This window comes from Budorcas taxicolor, chromosome 16, assembly GCF_023091745.1.
Source record: "Budorcas taxicolor isolate Tak-1 chromosome 16, Takin1.1, whole genome shotgun sequence".
Lineage (NCBI taxonomy): Eukaryota > Metazoa > Chordata > Mammalia > Artiodactyla > Bovidae > Budorcas > Budorcas taxicolor.
The window spans coordinates 29533802-29558115 of record NC_068925.1 but is presented as its reverse complement, the minus strand read 5'-3'; the positions used below and the strand labels follow the sequence as shown (position 1 = coordinate 29558115).

Genomic DNA, 24314 nt, shown 5'->3' with positions numbered 1-24314 from the left:
AGAGATAGGGAGATGCTTTGATAGAATAGAATCTGTCCTGTTGTCCACTGATGTGAAGACTCAAATCGCAGGAACCACTTCTGCTCTTGAGACCAGTTACACCACACAGTCGCAGTCAAACCTGTTCACAACTTTTACAGTTTAGTGTTTTTCCAATTGAAGTATAATTGATTTACGATATTGTACTAGTTTCAGGATCACAGCTTAATTTTGGACATACTTTGATTAGTGTGTAGGTGATAGTGTATACTCTGTTGGGTTGTCCATGTTTGTATTCAGCAGATCGTGTACGCGTTGGTGCAGTGCCTCTGAATTAACACTGGGCATTCCTGTTGGTATGGTCCAGACAAGATAGCAATATTCTAATTAATTCTAGTTAATCTTATGAAGATGGTATTAAATGGTGATCTCTTTAACATCTACTATACATATATAATAGAGAAGGAAATGGCAACCCACTCCAGTATTCTTGCCTGGAGAATCCCATGGACAGAGGAGCCTGGAGGGCTATAGTCCATGGGGTCGCAAGAGTCCGACACGACTTAGCGACTAAACCACCACCACCACCATACATATATAAACAGTGTCACAATATTACATATATATAGACAACGTATCATTATATATGTAATATGTGATATTATTTTATTAACCCATTAAAAATTCCTAAGAGGTAGATGGTCTCATAATATAAAAGAGGAAAAACCACAATGAACTGAATTACTTTTACTCCAGATAAGGTACTACGTTACATGATACTAGAGAAACAAAAATGAATGGCTCACAATTGTTGACCTTAAGAGGCTATTATGTAGAGAAGTTAAGCCATGGTCAGAAATGCCTGCAAGACGGCGTGAGTACCATGAATGGTACAGAGTGGTGATTAGGAAGTGGAATAGGCAAATGCAGCATGCTGCTCGTGTAAGGGCACCAGAAATAACTCCTGTGACGTAGACTGCTGTTTCTCTAAGCTTTTGCAGTTTCTGAGATGATTCACCTGAGCAAACAAGTGGCTTCTGTTTTCTGGAAATTTTCAGTGATAATTTGGCTGTGAAAGTGCCATTCCTATAAGAAGAAATGCATCTTTATTAAGGAATTTCTTATGTAAATACTGTCCTGATCTTTACCATGATGATACTGTACTAAAAACAAAGAATTACCTTGTTCAGACTTAAACTCGCACTGGTCTCTGTGGATTTATCATTTTTCTTAAGTCACAGAACCATACATCCCCAGTTTGAAGGTACTGACTGGATGACTGATGTCAGTTCCTGGAAACAGGTCTTTAGTGTCTTCTGCAGATAATACTAGGGAATGACCATAGGATGTAGATTGGATTTTTGTGTATACCAAATGGCCTTGCAGTGGCTTTTCGTTGCTCTTAGAGCAGAATTCAGGCTTCTTACCAGGAATCTGGATTCCTTCATGAACTGGCCCCTCTTGACTCTGCCTTAACTAAACATGCTCCCTGGTTCAGATCCTTGCACCTTGTATTCCTTCTTTCACCATGGTGAGTGTTTTCAATAACTTTTTTTTTTTTGGTGATTTATATGTTTATTACTTAAACCAGTCTTTCCCAGTGGGCTGAAAATTGCACAGGGGAAAGGATTTTGTTGTCAAAAACACTTTACAGTGATATGTATAAATAAATTTGGAGACAGTCCTAATACAGTGACAGTTACTGGCAGATTTTATTCGCATATAAAGATCAAATTATTCAAAGTGTCTCCTGCTGAAGGCCAAAAGATACATGCATTCATACATTTTTAAACGTAGCCTACAATCTTATTAATCTGGACTAAGATATGATATATAAACATCTCTCAAGTATACTTAATACAGTAGTAGTAATTTGCAGTATTTTTACGTGAGTAGATGTTTGAGTCTCTAGAGTTTTGTTCTTAGGAAGCTAGAACTATTTTTCTGCTCCAAAGGATTGCTGTTCTTTTGGGGAAATCAGCTTGAATTTATATCTTTTCCTTCTTAAGTAGGTACTTTTGCCTCAGTTTGGGTAGTTCAGTTTTATTCTCAAGTTATCATAACCCAGGCAAGAGCTAGGTTTTCAGGACTCTGGTATTTCCATCTTGTCAGTTAGTCCAGCAGTTATTTCTCTGGCAGTATTTACTCTTATATTCATTAAAGCATAAATTAGAACATGTATCATTTAAAAAACTTCTCATGAGTATTTCTTGTGTATTTCATCTTCCTGTGAATAGTGATGGTGTGGTCCCTGCAGCCAGCTTGTGGAGTCTTGACTTGCTAAAAAACAAATTCAGCATGAAGTTGTTGCCAGAGGAGATTCAGCCAGATTGCCTATCTAAAGCTACCTCCCTGTTTGCTAGAGTCGCCCCTCCCTTTAATAGTTTTCCTGTGCCCTGCCTTCTGATGATTCTTGGTCATGAAGCTTGTAAAAATAACTTGCCTTCACCTGAATGTCTTCACACTGGGTTTTTCCTTGCTTTTTAAAGAGTTGATTTTCGTGTGGCAAAACCAATAAATATTGTAAAGTAATTAGCCTCCAATTAAAATAAATAAATTTAAAAAAAAAAAAAAATAAAGAGTTGATTTTCTTTTTTCCAGAAACTTGAGGGGTCCCAACCTTAAAATCCGTTAAAAACTTTAGATATATATTTCCTGGGTATTCAGGGATTTCTTTATATTATACTGAACAAGGCTTTATAAGGATCCCCACTTACCCATCCACATAAAGATCGTTTTTCAGTTGAAGACAGTTTTCTTTCCCTGACTTTTGTTTAAATATTTCTGCTGCTACTGCTGCTAAGTCGCTTCAGTCGTGTCCGACTCTGTGCGACCCCATAGATGGCAGCCCACTAGGCTCTTCTGTCTCTGGGATTCTCCAGGCAAGAATACTGGAGTTGCCATTTCCTTCTCCAATGCATGAAAGTGAAAAGCGAAAGTGAAGTCGCTCAGTCGTGCCGGCTCTTAGCAACCCCATGGACTGCAGCCTACCAGGCTTCTCCGTCCATGGGATTTTCCAGGCAAGAGTACTGGACTGGGGTGCCATTAAATATTTATGGTGTTGTGTAAATCTCCTGCTTCATTATTATAAAGTTATATACAGATTCATTCATTCTCATACTTGTTCTCTCCCATTTACATTGTTTAGATGGATTCCTGTATGTAAAGGTACTTCTAACATAGTAGGCCTTCAGCGAGTTTTGGTTAAACTACATTGATTTGGTAAAACTCCTGTTTAGTTAAACAGGTTTATCAATCACCTGTGTGTGTGTGCTCAGTCACTCAGTCGTATCCAGCTCCTTGTGACCCTGTGATCTGTAGCCTGCCAGGCCCCTCTGTCCATGGCATTTTTCAGGCAAGAATAGTGTAGTGGTTTGCCATCTCGTCCTTGAGGGGATCTTCCCTGCCCAGGGACTGGACCTCTGTCTCCTGCATTGTCAGGTGGATTCTTTACCATTGCACCACCTGGAAATCCCCTGTTGATCACCTGCAGTGTGCTGAACACCATGCAGGTTGCTGGTAATTGGGAGGATGAATATTACCTTTGAGCATCTTGAGGTCTAGTGAGGCACACAGCTGACTCTAGGACATGATACAAAGGGATAATTCATCAGTCACACAGTGAATTGTAAAGACCTTAAGCTGGGCCAGTTTTGGTGTTCCATAGTGTGTTTCCTTCTGGGCTGTGGCTGGTATGGAAGTTTTCTTTTTCCCTTCCCCCCTGTTTTATTTTTAAATAACAGTGTATTGGTGCTGCTTTTGTATAATAGTTCATTTTTAGAGAATGAATAGTAGTAAAAGACTAAGGTTTAGTGAAAAACGTCTGATGAAGAAAATAAAAACTGTAGGGCTACAGGTTGAATTAAAATAACTAAGAATGTCATTTAAAGTATGATAATAAGTATTTTGTATACAGTTTTCCAGAAAAAGAAGTTCTTTATCGAGTAACATCTATGGATTCTTAAGACTGGGAATGTGGCACACCTAATTTAAAGCTTCCTAAATTTTTTCATAAGTTTGACAGCATAGGTGTTGGCTTTTTTCATTTTCTTTGTTTGTCTCAGTACACTGATGGTTTGTCTAGATAACATACCCTCATGCTTGAATTGTCATATCTAATTTAGGCCTACTAATTATGAGATATTATCTTTTTTAAAGAGTAGTGAAATAAAGACACATATTGTTTTGACTATAATTACATTTCAGAGACTGATGTTAATGATGTTTAGTTTGTAGAATATGTTTTTATGTCCTTACTGACAGCCCACACCAATAATTTTATATGTAATTCTAGTTCATAAACCCCATGTCAGGTTAACAAACCCAGTTTATTTTATTATATATTGAACAAAATTACTCTTTCAATAAAATTTTACTTAATTTTGAGTTTCAAAAAGTGAATGTGGACATCTTTGTCATTTAAGCGTCAGCTTTCCTGAGTTGTTTTAGATAGAAGTTGCTTCTTGGTTTCACTGATGAAGTGTCATGAATTACTGTGCAGAGAAAATGAGAAGGGAAGGGCAGTAGGGTTGCCAGAGAGAAGGAGATAACTGTTCTGGCTTAACTAGGACAGGCCTGGTTTTGTATGAACCATCCTGAATGGGTATGTATTCAAGAGTCATGGCCTAACAAATGCCTTTGACTGTTTATTCCTCCTGAAGGACAAGCTGATGGCAGGGGAATCTTCCCAGGCCAGCTCAAGTGCTGGCTCTGCAGTCCTTCCAGACACCTGGGGTCACGCTGGTATTGTTAATCAAGTCACTTCCCTCGTTGTGTACATCCAGTTCTCGCGTCAGAACCTAGAGCCGGTTAGAGCTCCACCGAAGGCAACTGCTCTTGGCAAAGAGCTCAAATTTCCAGCACAGCATTTTGCTCTGATTTTTTTTCTAATCAAGAAATTACGTGCTTATTATAAAGTTTAAGCAGTATGGAAGGGCATAAAGAAGAAAGCAAAAATATCTAAAATCTTACCACCCCGAGGTAATCACCTTTAATATTATCCATAATAGAAAAGTAATAGGCATTGAGATACTCTTCAACTTTATCTTTGAGTTCCAAGAACACAAGCATGACATGGTACTTTCCTTCCTCCCCCATTAACAGCTTTATTGAGCTTTACTTCATATACCATACAGTTTACCCATTTAAAGTGTACAATTCAGTGATTTTTAATATACTCGTAGAGGTGTACAACTATCACCATAATCCGTTTTAGAGCAGTTTCATCACACCATTAAGCATCATCACCATCCTTACCCCTCGCTCCCCAGGTGGCATGGTAAAGAATCCACCTGCCAAGCCACTGCCGTATTCTTGCCTGGAAAATCCTAGGGACAGAACAGCCTGTATAGCCCATGGGGTCACGAAGAGTCAGACATGAGTGAGCACCTGAGCATGCACACACCCGTACCTCGCCCCATTCCTTCATCCCTCCCAGCTCCTGGCGACCACTAATCTGTTTTCTGTCTCTGTATTTGCCTGTTCTGTACACTTCATATAAATGGACTCATACAGCGTGTGATCTTTTGTGACTGGCTTCTTAGCATGATTTTTTCACAGTTCGTCTCTTTTGTAGCACGTGTCATGCGTGGCAGTTTGAAAAGTAAATCATTAGCACATATTCATGGATCTAGGGATACTTTCAAGTCTTAACAGCTGAGTTTCTCATTTTAGCAATTTATTTTCTTGTGTTAAGTTGTATACAGTGAAAGTAATGATTAATTCTGAACATTTTTAAAATAAATAGGTTATAACCAAAGCAGAAAGGCTTCCTCGTATTTTTTATAAAACCCAACATTTTAAAATGTGGTAAACTGTGTGAAGTAGAATCATGTAGTGGTTTTCTGTGTCAGATTGACTGTATATAGAGAAGAGAGCTGGACCATTTGTGAAATCTCTTAGGTGTTATTGTCCTGGCTCCCAGGCTCCTTGGCTGGGCGTTTTTCTTGCCCAGCATTGTCCTGCCTTCACTTTCACCCCCATATCCAAGAGCATTAGCTTAGAAACTTCATACTTTTTTTTTTTTTTTAACTTCATGCTTTTTTGATTCTCTTCTGTTACAAAAGTAGGGAAGAATAGACATGGTCTTTGAAAACTTCTGTGTTACCCTTTTAGAGTGAAAACAGGTTTCTTAGTTAAAAGAATTTCACCTCTTTATTTAAGGATAAGGGAACGAAATTGTATGAATTTCCTTAAGAATGACTTGACATGTTCTCATATTATTAGATGCTGCCTCTCATCCCCAGATGAGCCTGGCCCATGGAATTGGGTCCCTTTTTACATATATCCGTCCTCCCTCTTCTCCCTCCCACTTTGCCTAATATTAATGTTGCCTAAAACTTTTAAGTCTAGGCAGATTCTTCACATTTCTTAGAAAATTTAGTATTACCCAATTTTATATTTATACTTATTATCTCCTCTCAAATTTTTGAAGTGAATAATCTTTAAAAACATAGGTAATTAATAAAACTTGAAACAGGAAAATTTTTGAAGTGAATAATCTTTAAAAACATAGCTAATTAATAAAACTTGAAACAGGAAATAAGAATGCCTAGTAAAGGAGGGAGAAATAATTCTTTTAGTTGTCTGGGGACTAATAGTAACTCCTGGTGTGGACTACCAGAAAGTTCTAATTTTCAAAAAGGGAGCATATTGGTTGACCAAGAAGATCACAGACAGAAGACGTCCACATAGGAGGTACAGCTCGTTTGAGAATTTAAAAGGCCAGTGTACCCGGAGTGTAGAGAGAAGCAGAGTATGAGGTGGATGAGTTAGGGAACAGTTACATCATGGGGAGAAAGCCCTGGATTTTGGCATTAATCTTTAGATCAGTGGAAAGCTGTTGAAGAGATTTTACTAAGGGAGATGATCTGATCTGGTTAATAACTAATACTGAGGTGTTACTGGTTTCTGTTGGAGGGGAGAGGTATGGCAATCAGGATGAACAGATTAATTAGGTGATGCCATGTATAGTCTAGTGATAGTGATGGTGTTAGTCGCTTCTGTCGTGTCTGACTCTTTGCGACCACGTGAACTGTAGCCCACCAGGCTCCTCTGGCCATGGAATTCTCAAGGCAAGCATACTGAATTGGGTTGCCATTCCCTTCTCCAGGGGGTCTTCCCGACCCAAGGATTGAACCTGAGTCTCCCACATTGCAGGTAGAATCTTTACCTTTTAAGCCACAAGGGAAGCCCCATGTAAAATAGTCTAGGCTGGCGTATTTTATGTCCCTAAATGCATGTGTATTTGTAGTTTATGTTTAGTATTGACATGTTGAATACATTATAAAATGTGAAATTATAGAAATGTAAAAAGAATTAGGGAAAATGAACAGAAGCAGAAGTACTACTGTTTTCTTTCCCATCCCAGGGTATGATCAGTATTCTGGGATATGAACCCCACTTTGCAAACCGAAAGATCCTGAATCAAAACAAGAGATCGTGGAACATGAACAGTGACAGTGGAGACGGTTTGGAGAGAGAAATGCAGAGATTGTATTCACAGGACTTGGAAATAGGTTAAATAGTAGTAACAGCGGGAAAGGAATTCCCAGGTGGCTCAAGAATCCACCTGCCAGTGCAAGAGCCACAGGAGACTCAGCTTTACTCTCTGGGTTGGGGAGATTCCCCTGGAGGAGGCAATGGCAGCCCGCTCCAGTGTTCTTGCTGGAATAATCCCAGCCTGGAGGGCTTCTTCCATGGGGTCACGAAGAGTAGGACACCGCTGAGCACACAATAGAAAGAAGAGGTGAAGAGAGCCCTGGATATCTGGTTTGCGTACCTGAATAGATTAGAGAGTTAACCAGATGATTAGTAATGAGCTAATCATCTTTGTTAAAGCATTCTGCCTGAACGTGCTGCTTTCTCTGAGCATATTCTTACTAATTTCTTAGGAAGGAAGGACGGGGTGGGGTGGGGGATGGGGGGATGGAGGTGGTAAGGTTATTGATGGACAGGCCTTGATCTATGCTCAGGAGGAAGAAGCAGAGAAATGAATGTTGGACATGAGTTACTCTCGCCTTTGAAACTGTCATATAGACCCTGCAGCTTGACTCTTCAGTTTCTTTAGCTAGAGGCAGTCACTCATTCCACATCCAAAGGGCTTACAAAATGGGTGTTGGAATGATGCTGTTGCCAAAGCCTAATCAATTATCAGCAAGTTATCAACTGTGAGCAGTCATCTTCATGCTTGCTTAGAAAGAAAGAAAATGCGTTTGAGGCCCTAATTTAGGGGAGAACTAAAGAAATGAAGAGGGGTGGGGAAACTCAGTCATACAAACAGTTTTACCTAAGACTCAGTAATTTAGGAAAAGAGAGTGGTGGTATTTTTTTCACTTGTGACTATGGACATGTGATGTTTCATTTTCTGAGATATGTAAGATTTTCCTGTGTTAAAAACTACATGTATTTCAAAACAATTTGAAATTCTTTTGAAAATGTTTTAAAATACCACTTTAAAAATACCACACTTTGAGTAAAATTTACGATTTGTAAGTCTCATGTTGTTTAGCACAGTGCCCTGCAGATAGAGTACTTTTTTCCTCCCATTTCTATTGAGGTATAATTGACAAAATTGTAAGATGTTTACAGTGTACATCATGATGATTTGATACATGTGTAAGTTGTGAAAGGATTTCTTCCATCTGGTTAGTGCAGCTATTGCATGTTTATCTTTTTTGTTTGGTTGATTGGTGGTTTTGTTTTGTTAAGAACATTTATGTTCTTTTCTCAGAAAATTTCAGTTATACAGTACAGTGTTATCAACTATGCTTTACATTAGATCTTCAGCCTTTATTCATTTTGCAGTTAAGAATGTGTACCCTTTTACCAGCCTATTATCAATCCACCCCACTCCGCAGCCCCTGGCAATTACTCTTCTACTCTCTGTTTCTGTGATTTTAGCTTTTTTAGGTTCCACATCCAGGTGATTCCATGCAGTCTTTTCTTTGTCCAGCTTATCGCAGTTAGCATAATACCTTCAAGATCCATCCACGTTGCTGCTAATAATAGGATTTCCTTTTTCTATGGCTGAACAATATTGGGGTGTGTGTATATTGATATATTGATACACATAGTGTATCTTCTTCACCCATTCATCTGTTAATGAACACTTAGGTTGTTTTGTACATCAAGTTTTGTGACTGTTGCTGCACTGAACATGGGAATGCAGATTATTTCTTCAGTTTCCTGTGTTCAGTTCTTTTGGGAATATACCGAGAAGTGGGATTTCTGGGTTATATGGTAGTTCTGTTGTTAATTTTGGGGGAAATTTCAATATTGCTTTCCGTAGTGGCTGCCCCAGTTTATACTTCACGGTGCCTACTTTTTGAAGACAGGCAACCATACCACACTGCAGTGTCTTCCTCCATTCTATTCTAGATGTATTAGAACAAACACAAGCACGTTTGCTTTCAGTCAGTTCAGTTCAGTCGCTCAGTCGTGTCCGACTCTTTGTGACTCCGTGGACTGCAGCATGCCAGGCTTCCCTGTCCATCACCAACTCCCAGAGCTTACTCGAACTCATGTCCGTTGAGTCAGTGATGCCATCCAACCATCTCATCCTCTGTCATCCCCTTCTCCTCCCACCTTCAGTCTTTCCCAGCATCAGGGTCTTTTTGCAGTGAGTCGGTTCTTCCCATCAGGTGGCCAAAGTATTGGAGTTTCAGCTTCAGCATCAGTCCTTCCAATGAACACCCAGGACTGATCTCCTTTAGGATGAACTGGTTGGATCTCCTTGCAGTCCAAGGGACTCTCAAGAGTCTTCTCCAACGCCACAGTTCAAAAGCATCAATTCTTCGGCGCTCAGCTTTCTTTATAGTCCAACTCTCACATCCATACATGACCACAGGAAAAACCATAGCCTTGACTAGACGGACCTTTGTTGGCAGAGTGAGGTCTCTGCTTTCTAACATGCTTTCCTGCCCTCTCACAACTGCTGACAGTAGCTCTTTGCAGTCATGAGGATGATAACCTGGGCCCTCATGGGAGCCACTGCTAATTTGGATGCTGGTGCTGTGCTCACTCAACAGACCAGCTTTCCAGAGAGCACAAACCAAATGAAAACCAGCTCTAAGCAAACTTTCATCATTTAATCCTCAGAAAAAATGCTGAGATGGGCAGTATCCTCATTACAAAGTACTTTGAGATTAATTGCTGTGACAGTGGAAACCTCTAAGGTTAAAAATGTGAATATTAAGAATCTACTATACTAATTCTATATAGCAGTAACAGTAATACTGATCAAGTGACATCTTGTCATTTTCTCCTACTAGTATCTCACCCAAGGTTTCTGTACTACCCTGCTTGTACAAAACACCTAACAGTAAAGTATGGTAAAGGGTGGAGAAAGCCTGAGGGATAGCTGTTTTACAAACTATTAGAAATGCATGAACAACCATGACAAGACTATTTCACGATCGGTGTAGCTAATGGAGATGGGTCATTTTTCTTTTCTTGAAGTCTAACATAGAGGTTAAATTTTGCTTTTTTGATATATCTTAACCTCCTCAGTTTGTGTTTTCCTTTAGGGTCCATCCTTACTTCTCTAAGCCCTGAGCCTATTTTAATATGCAGATTTAAAGAGAAATGTCCCTTTTTTCTTTTTCTAACTGAATTTCTTCAATCCGAACACTGAATGTTCTTTTCCCATATTCTGTGCTCCTCCCTCAGTTGAGCAAAGAGTCAGCAGCATCAGTATTAAGCAGGAAGTGCTGTTAGCCTTATGCATATGATAGAATGAATAATTTAGTATCTTCAGGAAATGCAAACTGCAGTAGAACTCTATCTAGCTTATCAGAATTTAGATCAGTACTTTACAGGATGGTATGAAGTAAAAGTCGGTAGGAAAAAGATGTTTAAAGATACCAGGTTGCATAGAATATTGCATAATTGTTTAAGTTGTCACGAGATTGGGAGTTTTGTGTCTTATGTGGTAATAATGTGTTACTGCATTCTGACAAATGTCAGATGACTTTTTGCCAAAATGATTGGTAATGGAATGTGGCAGTTTCTTTGCTGTCAGAGACGAGATAATTTCTCAGGTTATTCCTGTAAGTTTTTAATATTTTTATTTTTTAATCCTTTAAATATAAATGAAAGGAACTGAAAGGTAAAACCTGAAGACTAGGCATGTTTATTTAATAAAGGCTTTATAGAAGTAGTCATTTACAGACATCGGTAAGACAGATTTTTTTTTTAAGTTTAAAATATATAATTAAAATATAATTATTGAAAATTTTCTAAATGGTTTATCATCTTTGGCATGATCTGATTAGGCTAGTAGACATTTTATATGTGTGCCTGTGGTCTTTTTTTATGTCATTACTGTAAATAATTGTGCATGCTACTTTAATAATAATTGATTGGGTGGGTGGAAATACTTAGCAAAGGTGACATTCATTAGTCTTGTTTGTGTTTAAAAAATCTGCTGTATTTAATATCTTTAAAGCAAGGTTTAAACTTAATTGGATTGGATTAAATCTGATTTCTATAAATGATAAAGATTTTCTTGATTATTTAAGATTTATTACCGTTTGCAGGTGTGTATTCTTAAAATATAAATTGGTTTGGTTCTGATTCTATGCAGACTTTTTTTAGTTAGCATATATTGTATTATTAAAGAATACAGTTTTAAGGGAAATCTAAAATACTGTCTTGTTTGCCTTTCTGCAGTCTTTCTTAAGTCAGTATATTTTTAACTTGTTCACTGTTTCTTGATTAATACTGATTGGAAGAGAAAATCTTTCCCAAGCTGAAAAGAATTTCTGTAGTATTTTATAGAAAAGTATTGATGTAAAGTTTTGAATGGTATTAATGTAAAACTAAAAGAAATTTAGTTTTGCTTTTCCCACCCTAATTTTGAGTGTCACCTTGCTTTTATAAAAGCCTTTTCATAAATTATCACCTCCTCCTCATTGAATTTTTTCACTTAAAGAGAATTTATCTCGTTAATACTCAAAGTAAATTTTAGTGTAGATAGCCTAAATACTAAATGGCCTTTTGATGTGGCCACACATTTTTAGTAAGATTTTTTTTCAAATGTGTATGCATATACACATTTGAAGAAAAAAGGAAAAATAAAATGTGGCTTGATAAAACAATAGTTTTGATGTTTTTTAAAGTGAAAAATGAAGATCTTCTTACTTTACATCAATGAATATGTAACACTTTAATTGCTGGAGGCCGTTTAAAATGGCTCTGGTCTTTTTCAGCTAGGAGAAATGAGTTCAGTCATGTTAAGCTAATCATAAGCATTTCCCTTAAATTTTGTTCAGCTGCAAATTCCTTTAAATGAGCAATACTGAAAGAGGGTGACTATCATGAAATTAACTAATGGCCAAAGGTTTGACTCCCTGTATCTCAGATCCATTTACGTTTTAAGATAAATTGGAACATGCAAATTGATGCATTCTCTGATCGTGTAACTCAGGAAATAATTAAGCTGTAAGTGCATCATTTGATCTGTGGCTTATTATAGGGTTTTTCCACCAAAAAAAAAAAAACCAACACAAAATTTTTTGAAAAAATTATGTTACAGAGGATACGTTTGTATTAATTACAGAGTTTCCAGAATGAGGGTCTAGCTAGGACGTATGTATAATACGTTTTGAACCTTTCAAAGCACCTTTTAGTTTATGTGAAGTTCTTCAGATGGCCCCGTTGTCTTTTGAAGCTTCTAACACCAAGGTGTCTGTTGCAGCCCAGAGCAAGGTTACTGCTACCCAGGACAGCACTAATTTGCGATGTATTTTCTGTGGTAAGCAACATTATGTTTACATTACTTTTTCAAGCTGTGGTGCATACTACTTGCGCATTTCCATAACTTTTGTTTCCTTAGGCCATGGTCTGGTTTGTGGAATTTGGGATATACAGCAAGCTACTGTTTTATGTTGTGATATTTGTTGTGGTTCATGTAGGTGATTTGGTCAGCTTTTGTTTGAGTTGGCTTCCTAGCGACGATTTAGTTACAATTAGTATCTCAGAACTAATTCTTGTTCACTTCTTCCAACATGAATGAGAGGAGTTTTTGTTTGTTCATTTTTGTTTTTAACTATTTTGTTTGAGAGCAATCTTTTAAATTAGAGTTTTAGAGGGAAAGTTTTATCCATCTTACTATGATATCAGGAATGTAACTGGGATTTACTGGAAGGGAGCTTTTGCTTAGCTTGAATTAGTTTCCAAATGTACATGTTGTGAGGCAGCTGTGAGCTCTTTCATGCTTTGATAGATTGATTTCTGATTGACAGCCTCCTTGATTCAGTAGGTTAGATATCTGTGGCTTAGGAGTGAATTTAGGCTTATAGTGTGTTTTCTTTCACTCTCACACTCATATACACATGTGTGCACATATATGTGTTGTTTGCATGGACAAATCAGTTATGTCACTTAGCCTTTTCCACATTACAGTTAATCAAGTATATGCATATCCTTCTCCTTACACTAGGATATATCTGCATATGTAAACATTTACACACACACACACAGACATACATCTGAATTCCTTTTAGTCTCATTTGATTCTAAAACTTTGGTTTTGAAAACCCCAGTTCAAAAAGTGACTTTTAAATCTTGCAGGCGCAGCATCCCCCCCTCCTTTGACTCAGATATGCCTTTCTGACTACTGTATACCTTAACTGGCCGGATTATTTTATGAGAGATAGAATGATAAATACTACTAAAATTTTATATGAACAGTTCAGCTGTGTATCTTTATTTTATCCATGTGACTCAGAGTTTTTGATATACTCCTTCAGTACTACTAATATTGTTTCTTTACCTATAAAGAGAATTGTTTTAAGGTTGATATACTTGCTGGTTTAGGCAAGGAAATATGTGTTATAATTTGCCCCCCAAAATGAAAATTCTGATGCATTCCTTAATCACCTGAGGTTTTATTTTATGATTGTCCCAGGTGACAGTCATAGGAGTGGGCCTGTCATGCAGCCCCGTATAAACGCTTCACTCCATCTTCATTCCTCAGTTAATTGTTGCAGATTAAGTGTTTAATTAGTAACTTTTAATTTTGATTTTTCTGCCTCCTCCTGGGGGTTCTTCCAGGCCATCTTTTGGACTAGCTGCGAGTGTGATTGTTCTTGTTTGTGTTATTAGGACTCTGTAGCTCTTTTTGAAAACTTACTTGGTGTTCTATACTTTGCTACTTAATATGTGGGGTTTCACATGCAGAATAATAGATAGCGCTTATCCAGTTGCAGAATAATAGAGTTTACCCAGTTGTAGAGAAAAGATTTGGCTTTCATAAAGGTGAATTTTTTAAGCTGTAAAATAATGTGTTAAAAAGCAAATTTCCCCCATTATTACCTTTGATTGATTTAACTGTGTGCAAACAATATAATTACCACATTGCTAAGTTTAAACTTGATTGTATTGTGCATAATAACACTTATTTGTCTTTTAGTCCTGTGTTTTTAAATAGTCTGTGGCTAAGTGTGAAACAAGATATGTGAAAATTAGAACGTGACAATAAGTGAAATGTGCTTTAGCCAAAACTCAGTACTAAAGTCAAGACTGAAATGCCATTCATTCCTGGTTTAGAGAGATGTTCTGTCCTGATTTCCGTCATTTATAAGTTACTGTGTCAGCGACATGGACACGTTTTCTTTATTAGAATCAGTGATTTACATACTTTGCTACATGAATCCTAGCCAGGACACATTAGGACCAACTATTGTCTCTGGCTCTGGTAATAAAGCAGAAAAAGACTAAACTCTCATATAGCTACTGTTCTTTATGATATTAGAGTAGGGACAAAGCAGGTTCACTTGTCTCTTCTCCCTTTTCCCTCCAAAAGAACTGTTGACTATCCTGTGATGCTCCTAAAATGTTGTTACTTAACCCATTTGTTAGTAAACTACCTTTTTTTTTTTTGGCATTCTATGAGAACACAGATACTCATGTAGACATATGACCTGTGTGGAGTAACCAGTAGTTGTATTACAGAAAGTACAGTGGCAGCTGACAGCCTTGTACTCTTTAACGGCTGCTTCATGTTGTGTGGTGCCTTTGGTATAGTTTACCAACTGCGTAACCCAGTAGAGTGTTGGACAAGAAGAAAGAATGTAATTGTGTACCTGAAGTTCATAATTTACCTAGAACTCTTATTTGATCTCCCAGTACATTTATATTATTTTTAAATGCACATAAATTTCAGTGTGCTTGTTAATTGTCAGTTGACCGTATTGATAAAGAGGAAACAAAATAACCAGATTAAATATGGATGTGAGAAAATGCTGGGGGAGGAGGCTTCTCCTTTTCTGTTCCCACCCCCACCCCTTTTAAAGAAAGTTTTTGTGAAGATAACCCATTATCACCAAGAGCCATGTAGAAAAGAATTTTAGAGCGTTTTTTAGTTGTTCTTGGATTCCTCCCATTTAAAAAGGATCTTCCTTGTTGTAAACTATTTTTATAATTAGCAATATTAGCCAGAAAATATTACACACATTTCTTAAAGCTCCTTTTAAAACAAGTTTGCTGAGTAAACTTAAAACTCAAAACTTAAAAAAAAAAAATCCAAATTAGACCTTTCTCACATTCAGATTTTTTTGCGAGTTATATCAAACTTCCGTTAGTTTAATTTAAAAAACCTTTAAATGAAATCAGCAGGATTGAGTTGAGATATTGACATCTTTCTCTTTGTGTTGAAACTTAATATCGAGAGATTTTAATTGATGAATTTAATCTATTAATATTATTGTTACAATAATAATTACAGTGCCTGGTATAGATGTGTTAGGATCTAGATGTGTTAGGATCAAATTTGAGATTGATGCCAAACAAATCTGACGTTCACCTGATTAATTATTTGAGCCGCATGAGGTTTTAACTTAAATATCCAAACATTATTTTTGAAAATAGTTAAACCATGATGGTCTTATGAGTTGACCATGCTAAATACTCACATTTAATATTTTTTGATGAGTATAACTTTGTAAATACTGCCTCCGACTAGTTTATATATTTTCAAAAGTACCCACCCACCTTGTTTGTCCCCTTCCTTCAGCCAGAAGAGACAAGTAATGTACACTGAACATTAGCGTGTGGCTTAAGATGGCAGTCTGTTTTTGTATCATTATCTTGATATCAGAAAGGAGAGAATTCCAGTCTGTTTACTAGACACTATATATCTTCAATTATGCAAACATTTAAATGCATTTTTAATTTTAGAAGCTTTTTTATTTTTTGTTGTTGCTGTTACTGATGACATGGAATTAATATATTTTTATATTTCCTTTATGTGGCTCTTAAAATAGCAGAGACTTATAGGAAATCTAGTGAAGTATCATTGCAGTTGTCATCTAATTTGTCTTCAGAGGACAAATTAAATGATTAAAAACATGTAAAGAGATGAGGGAAAAATTAGTAGGTAAGTTCAGATCAAATTATTTTTTTACACTTGGGATATAACAAGTACTGTATTATATTCTAATGAACCTTATCGTTCTCTTTGTGAAATCTCCACTAGTATAAAATAGATACTTTGGGCTGTTAACTCAGATTTACAAGAATTTATTAACTGTCTTTTATACTAGTGGTCTATAAAAACACTTTCAAAATATCTGCCAGGGCCCTTTGCTAGCACACTAGAATTCACAAATATGTATAGCATTATCATTATGCATATATTTCTCTCCAAGAGTGAAAGATAACTACTATTTCTTTATTCTCTTCTTTACTGGATTAAATTCAAGATTGTTCTATTATAACTATAAGCATTGTATATTAGATCCAGTATTTTATTTATCTCATTTTGTGACAGTTTTTATATCCAGTGACATTAAAATGTCCCATTGTTTAGTGGCCTTCTTTATGAGATGCTAAAAATGGGTCTGCATTTTATATGACATGGGAATGAATGGTCATTAGTTTCTCATGACAGAATCGTGTTGGTTTGAATGCAGGGTTTTTGTTTTGTTTTACCCCAAGTGAAAAACTATTGCAGTTACCTCTGTTACATTAAAAGTTCAGATAAGTAGATTAATTATATGTGAAAGTTTAGCAAATGTTTGTTTTCACCAGTGCTGGAAATGCCAGGCCATTAAATAAGAATGGCAACTTAAAGTGGGCAAGTTTGATAAATGCATTAGCGTGCATCAGTCTAGTAATAAGGTTCTCATGCTTTCTCTCTCCTGTTTTTCATTTCCAGTGTTCTATTTAGGTGAGTTTTTGAATTCTGATTTTTCATTTAAGTTCTCCCTCTCCACTTCATGAATAAGTACCCCCAAGAGAATGTCTCATTGTCTTAGAAAATGTCAAGCTTAGGTGCCTATTCAGATGCTCATTGAACACTTGTTTTACTCAAGCTCTTCATATATAAATGTTTATTTTTCCTTTATTGTTGATGTTTTCCATTTGTTTCAAGTAAGCCTTCTGGAAATAATGACAGTATTTTGTTGCAGTCTTTCATTTGCTGTGTGTTATATGAAGCTTATATTTTATTTTGCTAAACAAAAAGAAGATACATTTGTAATTATGTGATGGTTTTATGTTATTCTCATGATTTTACCTCCTCTATCCAGCGCAATATAAAGATAATGTTCATTTATAATGTTTCCCTCCCTTTTTAGGGCCAACATTGCCTAGACAAAATTCACAACTACCTGCCCAAGTTCAGAATGGCCCATCACAAGAAGAATTGGAAATTCAAAGAAGGTAAATTCTCAGGTTATTATTTGCCCCTGTCTCCTGCAGAAGACCAGTCTGAACGTCTGATATTGAAAGTAGATTGTGTCTCATCATGAAATGTGTACTGTTAAGTCTTAAAGATATTTTTATAGCTGTTATAAATTAATCTGTGATCATTACGGCTGTCAAGTGACTAATTTGGAAGCTTGAAATAGTGTTGACTGTATAAGGCATTGAACATTAGGCAGGACTTAGTAATGAAGTGTATAGTCATTCTGATTTTGATTAAACTGCTGGTTTAATGAAATCAATAATATTATCTTCATTATTTTCAGTGCAGTGTAGAAATACATTTGAAATTATAATACAGCTTCATCTAGGGATTTTTTTTTTTTGAATTAGCAAAATAGTCTCTAATTATAAGCTACTTTATAACAAAACAGTTTTATAAAATTCAGGTACAGTCAGTAACTAAAATTGAGCTAGTCAAACCAGGTGTCCTGCTTAAACAAAGGAAGACTTTTTTTGGAGATGTTGATGTTGCTTTTGGTTACCAGTAGATTACCCCTGTTTTGTTCTGGAAATTGATAGCCATCATGTAGATGGAATTTTCCAGTTGAAAGGCATTTGCTCCATGGCAAGCCAGTATATTTTATTGTTGTCTTTGATTTGGACCTCACATTGGAGACATTCTTTATATTCTTTGTCTTGTCTTAATAAATGTGCCGTGTTTCCCTGACGGATGGTCAAGGGATCTCTTGCTGTGGTTCTTTGTTGGTTACTTTGCTGTGTAACTACTTAGTCCTTGAAGAATGCCCTCCAGGATCTCCCAAAATGAGGTTTGCTTTGGACCGTCTGTATCTTCAGATAGTTCCAGAAGTAGCCTCCACAGGTGGTGAAACTCTGTCTGCCCTTTAGAGTGATGCTGTGACAGATCTGAATAAATTGAGTTTCTGTAGAAATGAAATTGAAAGGACATAATCATTTCAGTTCTATGTTGAAAGTTTTAAACATACTAGGATAAGTCTAACAGAAATTGTAATGATCTGTCTCTCATACACACGATAAGAAAAGCAGTTAATAAAAAATGATCATAGGGGACTTCCCTAGTGGTCCAGTGGTTAAGACTCTGTCTTTGCACTGCAGGGGGCACATGTTTAACTAACATCCCAAATATTAAGAGTAGTAGATTCTTCCTAGCCTTTGTTAGCCTTTGTTAGATTCTTCCTAGCCTTCTACAAAGGCTGAGAAGAACTGCAAAGGCTAGGAAGAACCAGGAGAAAACCCTGAACATAGTACATAATCTTTGGGTGATACAAAGTTGGCAAGCAAGTAGTCCCAGACACAGTTGCTGGAGGCCAGGACCGTAGAGGATGGAGACAGAAGCCATCTGCTAGTACTGCTGACTCGTTCAGGGTCACAGGTGGGACATCTGCTTTGCACAGGGCTGTCAAGAACTTGCAGCATACAGTTTTAGTTGGAAATGAGTATTTTAAGTGAATTTTTAGAAATTGTTACTAGAACACCATGTCTCATGTATATTTTTTCTCTTTTCAAAGTGTTCATCTGAACTTGGAAGTTTTTCTCTTTGTATATGAGTAGATACTTTAGAGTTTGAAAATTGAAGATGTTTACATTACTTACTTGTTTAGTTGAAGACTTGAACTCATTTTGAAGCATGAAATCCAAACTTCTGAAAAGTTCATATAAATTTTATGTTTTTTGTCCACAGTCACGCATAGACTGCTTTCTCCTTCCACATGACACCAACCAATTTCCTTCTCTCTCCAGTATTTATTTCATCTTCATTCCTTTTCTTCATTCTCCACCCACTTCCTTTTTATTCTTATGAAATCTGCCTGTGTCTCCACAGATGTACTGGACATGCTGCTTCCACCATTTACTTAGACTGGTCTTCTCTTAGAGTACCACTTCTCTTTCTTCCTTTTGATACTTTAGAATCTCTTTTTGCTAACCCTTCTCCTTTTCTCTCCTTTTTGTACCTCTTTGTTTTCTTATGTAAGGTTTTGTTTTTTCTTTCTGCACACAGTATAACCTTTGAAAAATTGATGGTTTGGTTGGGTCTTGTAGTTTTATGCTGATGGCTTCAAAATCTACAGCTCCTAATTATCCAGTAGAGTTCTAGACCCATATTTCCAGTGAAATGGAGTAGTGTCATGGGTCCTTTTTGAGAACTGGAAGGAAGTGGTGAACTACTGCCTCCTTCTATCCTGTCCCCCCCCACAGACACACCCTTCAGATATGTGTGTGTGATTGTGCACACGTCTGCCCTTACATGGTCCAGAGGATCACAGACCCCCTTAATTCCAACAATGGATGCTCAATGAGAATTCCTGTTGTCGAGCTCATCCACCTGGGTGGGTATCCCACTGATGCCTCGTTCGTAATGTACATTCCTTCTTCTGTCTAATATTTCTCCCAGAATTGCTGTGTGGAAAGTCTATAATTATCTTCGTTCATGGTATCTATTCAAGTACAGTTCGTTCTTTCTTTCTCTAAAAGCCTGTTGGGTTTACTGTTCTAATATTCTCATTGGTAGTAGGTTTCTCCAGTGTTTATTCTCTTATATACTACTATAGATTTGACTTTCTAGTTTTTCTGTCTTTAACCTAGACCCCTTTCAGCTATTCCTACTTTTATTACTGCCAGATTAATTTTTTTTATTAAACTTTTTTTTGCTCAAACAGTACAGGAGGGTCTCAAGTTAGGGAGGGTAATCTGCTGCACAGTTGTGCCTTCCCTCATATTAGTCACCAGATTTAAACATTTTTAACCATTTCTACCTTAAGTTCTTTTGATGAGTTCTTCCATAATAATTTGTTTATATTTCTATTTTTTGATTAGTCACATTACAGAGAGTAGCTATTGAATCTTTGCTATGAAAAACGAAGATTTCTTTACTTCCCCTGCCAATTATGAGTAGTTATTATTTTTAGTTCCACTCGGGCTCTGCTGGTAGCTCAGCAGTAAAGAATTTGCCTGACAGTGCAGAAGACACAGGTTCGATCCCTGGAGAAAGAAATGTCAGCCGACTCCAGTATTCTTGCCTGGAGAATTTAATGGACAGAGGAGCCTGGCGGGTCGCAGAGAGTCGCATACAACTGAATGACTAGACAACGACAGCCTTAGACAATATGTCTTAACTCCTAACTCTGTAAGAGGAGTGCAGCAGTTCTGCACATCCCGCTGCCCCCTTTCTCTGTTCTGCAACCTAGCTTTGGCAGACACATCATCTTTTTTATTTTCAAGGTTTATACATTTGCAGTCTTTCTGTGACTGTTATTAAATTTTTGTCTTGATGTTGTAGGTGATCTTTTTCCCCCCTTCCTAGAATCCATTTAACCTTCTTAGTAGCCACAGTAGTCTGAGTTTTCACCAAGATGTGATTAGATTAGGTTTTGGGGTCCTCCCCTATTTATTAAGCTCAATACTTAGTGGACCGTTTCTGTTTGGGAAGACTTAGCCGCAGCTCCTAATTTTTAAGAAATTTTAATTTCTTCAACCATTTCCTTCTGTTTCTTCTGTTCTCTTTTTGGGGAACTCCTACTGATCAAATGCTGGGCCTCCTGAGTTATTTCCTTATGATGCTTGTGTTTTCTCATTTCCTGCCTCTGTTTCTTTGTTCTGTATTCTTAGTGATATTTTTAAAGGTATTTATTTATTTATGGCTACATCAGATCTTAGCTGTGGTGTACAGGCTTAGGAGTGCATGGGCTCTGTAATTTGTGTTGCACAGGCTTAGTTGCTCTTAGGCATATGAGATCTTAGTTCCCTGACCAGGGATTGAACCTTTGTCCCTTGCATTGGCAGGCAGATTCTTAATCACTGGACCACCAGGGAAGTCCCTTCTTGGTGATATTTTTAACTGTACGTTCTAGACCAGAACTGTCCGGTAGAAATAGAAGCTACATGTTCAGTTAAAACTTTGCTAGTAGCCATACTAGCAGAAGTAAAAAGAAACATAAAGTTATTTTTAATGATTAGGGAGCAGAGGGATGACTGGTGCATTTTCTTCAGATAATGTGTGTGTTTCTTCGTCAGCTTGAGTATGGTTGTGTTTCACACTCCCGTTCTCTCTTGTCTGCTCATCTCAAGTTAGGTCTTCCCCAGCTTCTTCTCATGTCTGCTTCAGCCATCCTCCTTGTGTGTTCTGGACTCTGGATGCCTCCACTCTTCAGTCCAGTTGTGTTAAAGGCTAAGTGTTTTGTTCTAAGTGCTTACAGTACATGAAGGTGAGGAGCGGTGGACAAAAAGCCTCACCCTAATCAGAGAATAGAGGGAATGTGGCATGGTGTAATAGAAGGTGGTCAGTGCTGTGGGGAGAAGTAGAGCTGAATAAAGGGAATATATGTTGCAGGAAGGCAGGGGAAGTGGTTATAACTTTAAAGAGGTCGGTTGGAGTACATCTTCTAGAAATGAACAGAAGGAGTTAGCTGAGTAGATGTCTGGGTAAGTGCATTGCAGCAGAGAGAATGGTTCTGCAAAGCCTTAAGGCAGGACTGTGTTCACCTGTGTAGGGAGGAACAAGGAGATGTTGAGGTTTTAGCTGAGAGAACAGGAGCAAAAAAGGAGAGTGTATCATGCAGGACCTTAAAGGCAGTTATAAAGAGTTTATCTTTTTTTCTGAGAGAAATGAAGTACCCATTGGATGATTTTGATGGGAATGATCTGGCTTAAAATTTTAACAGAATTAGTCTGGCTGCTCTAATTCTGTTAATTATGGGATTCCCTGGTGGCTCAGATGGTAAACAGTCTGCCTGCGATGCAGGGGACCAGTGTTCTATCCCTGAGTCAGGAAGATCCCTTGGAGAAGGAAATGGCACCCCACTCCAGTGTTCTTGCCTGGAGAATCCCAGGGACGGAGGAGCCTAGTGGGCTGCCGGACACGACTGAAGTGACTTAGCAGCAGCAGCAGCAGTGGGAAGGATGAGATTAGTATGAACTGAAACGGGCGAGACTGAGTAGATTTTTGGGGGAGAGATCAGATGAATTTTGAAAATGCTACACTTCAAGTAGCAATGTTGACTAGGTAGTTTGATGTACTAGTCTGTAGAAACTGGGAAAGAATTCTAGACATGTAACTCCTCCCTACCCTTTCTGTCTTCCGAAAATTTGATGATAAATTGGGTCTACGAAAGACCGCTCAGTGTAATTTCCTACTTTGTAATGGGTTTGTTTATGCACCCTTTTAATTCCGTTAGAATTCTGGAGTGGGGAAAGATAGTGTGACTGGTCCAATCTGCTGACTTGAATACGAGTCCAGGCACTCCTGTCACTCGCTGCCTGCATTCCTGGTGGCCAGCTCTCCTGACACCCAGTTCCGTTCTTTGGCCTGGAGAGCCCCTCCCTGTGTCTCTTTCCTCTGTATGACTGTTTCTACACCATACTGTTTTTCCCTCTGCGCTTCCCCGAGTAGCATTTTACCTCTTCTGTCCTGCCCTTCTTATTCTTTCTATCTTACCATTTTTCTGTAGACTCTTCTCCAGGTATTTTAATGATTTTCTTTTCTGAACTCCTACAATTTAACCACACCCTTTTTATATTTTATTGTTTGTTATTTTACACATGAGTCTTAATCTCTACAGTAAACATTGTTGGCTATTTGAGAGTAGGGACCTGAATAAAGTTTTTAATAAAAAGCTAGTGGTACTGAATTCATTTACATGTAGGTGTTGGGACATAACAGGCAGAAAATAGGAGTTCATAATGTTGTTGGGACCATTAAGTAAGATAATACACACTCTTTTCATGCTGCCTGGGCTCTTCCATCTGTGCTCTGAGAGCCAGTGGGAGGTATTCCTGACGAGATGTTCTCTGAGCTGTGCCTTGAAGAGGGAGTGAAGTAGGAATCTGAATCTGATTTCTGAAGAATCTGCTTTTGTTTGGGACAGTCCATTGGACATTGAGGAGCTTCAGTTGCATTTTAGGGACATCAGTTGTACAATGTAAAGACAAGGAATGGCCATCTGCTTTCTGGTTTCTGCAGTTTTGTTGATGAGTGATGTTACACATTGAATAGTGTCTCCCAAGAAATCCACTACCTCAAAATGTAACTTTTCGGAAATAGAGTTGTTAGTTACGATGAGGTCATGCTCGAGTGAGATGGACCCCCTTTGTCCACGGTGACTGGTGTCCTTAAAAAAAGATGAGAAAGTTACAGAAACAGGATAATCATGTGAAGACACAGAGGGCACCATGTAAAGATGGAGACAGAGACTACAGTGATCCTTCTGCAAGGCAAGGAATGCCAAGAATGACCGGGCTTCTGAGAAGGAAGAGGAAGGCATGGACAAGACTCTTCCCCTGGGGCCCTTAGAGGGAACCGGCCCTGCTGACACCTTGATCACAGACTTTAACCTCATACTGGGGGAGTGAATTTCTGTTGTTTTAAGCCACCTGGTGTGTGGTCTTTATTATGGTAACCATAAAAACCAATATAGGTGGTCACTAACTTAGTAGACCAGCAAAAGCTAAACTTGATGCAGGACAGAGAAGAGGAGAGGAGATGTGGGTGAGAGGCCGTACTGGAGGGGGGATGAGTGAAAGCCGCCAGCTTGGTCTCTTTCCCTTGCTCAGTTGCCGTCATTGGCAGCCAGACCTGTAGAACTCAGGTGAGGAAGAAGAGTCCTCAGAAGAGTCCTCCTCCAGAAACTTGCTCAGCCAAGAAAAAAATCAAA

General features: G+C 37.8%; 1 protein-coding gene across 6 annotated transcripts in view; it reads left to right on the top strand.

The window, feature by feature from the left end:
* ENAH (ENAH actin regulator) overlaps positions 1-24314 on the top strand; it is a 155386-nt gene that overhangs the window by 96867 nt on the left and 34205 nt on the right. For all 6 annotated transcript variants that reach the window (XM_052653474.1, XM_052653480.1, XM_052653479.1 and 3 more), the window contains exon 4: positions 17559-17643. In XM_052653474.1, the coding sequence (XP_052509434.1) occupies positions 17559-17643 (85 nt within the window). The remainder of the gene's footprint in view (positions 1-17558; positions 17644-24314) is intronic.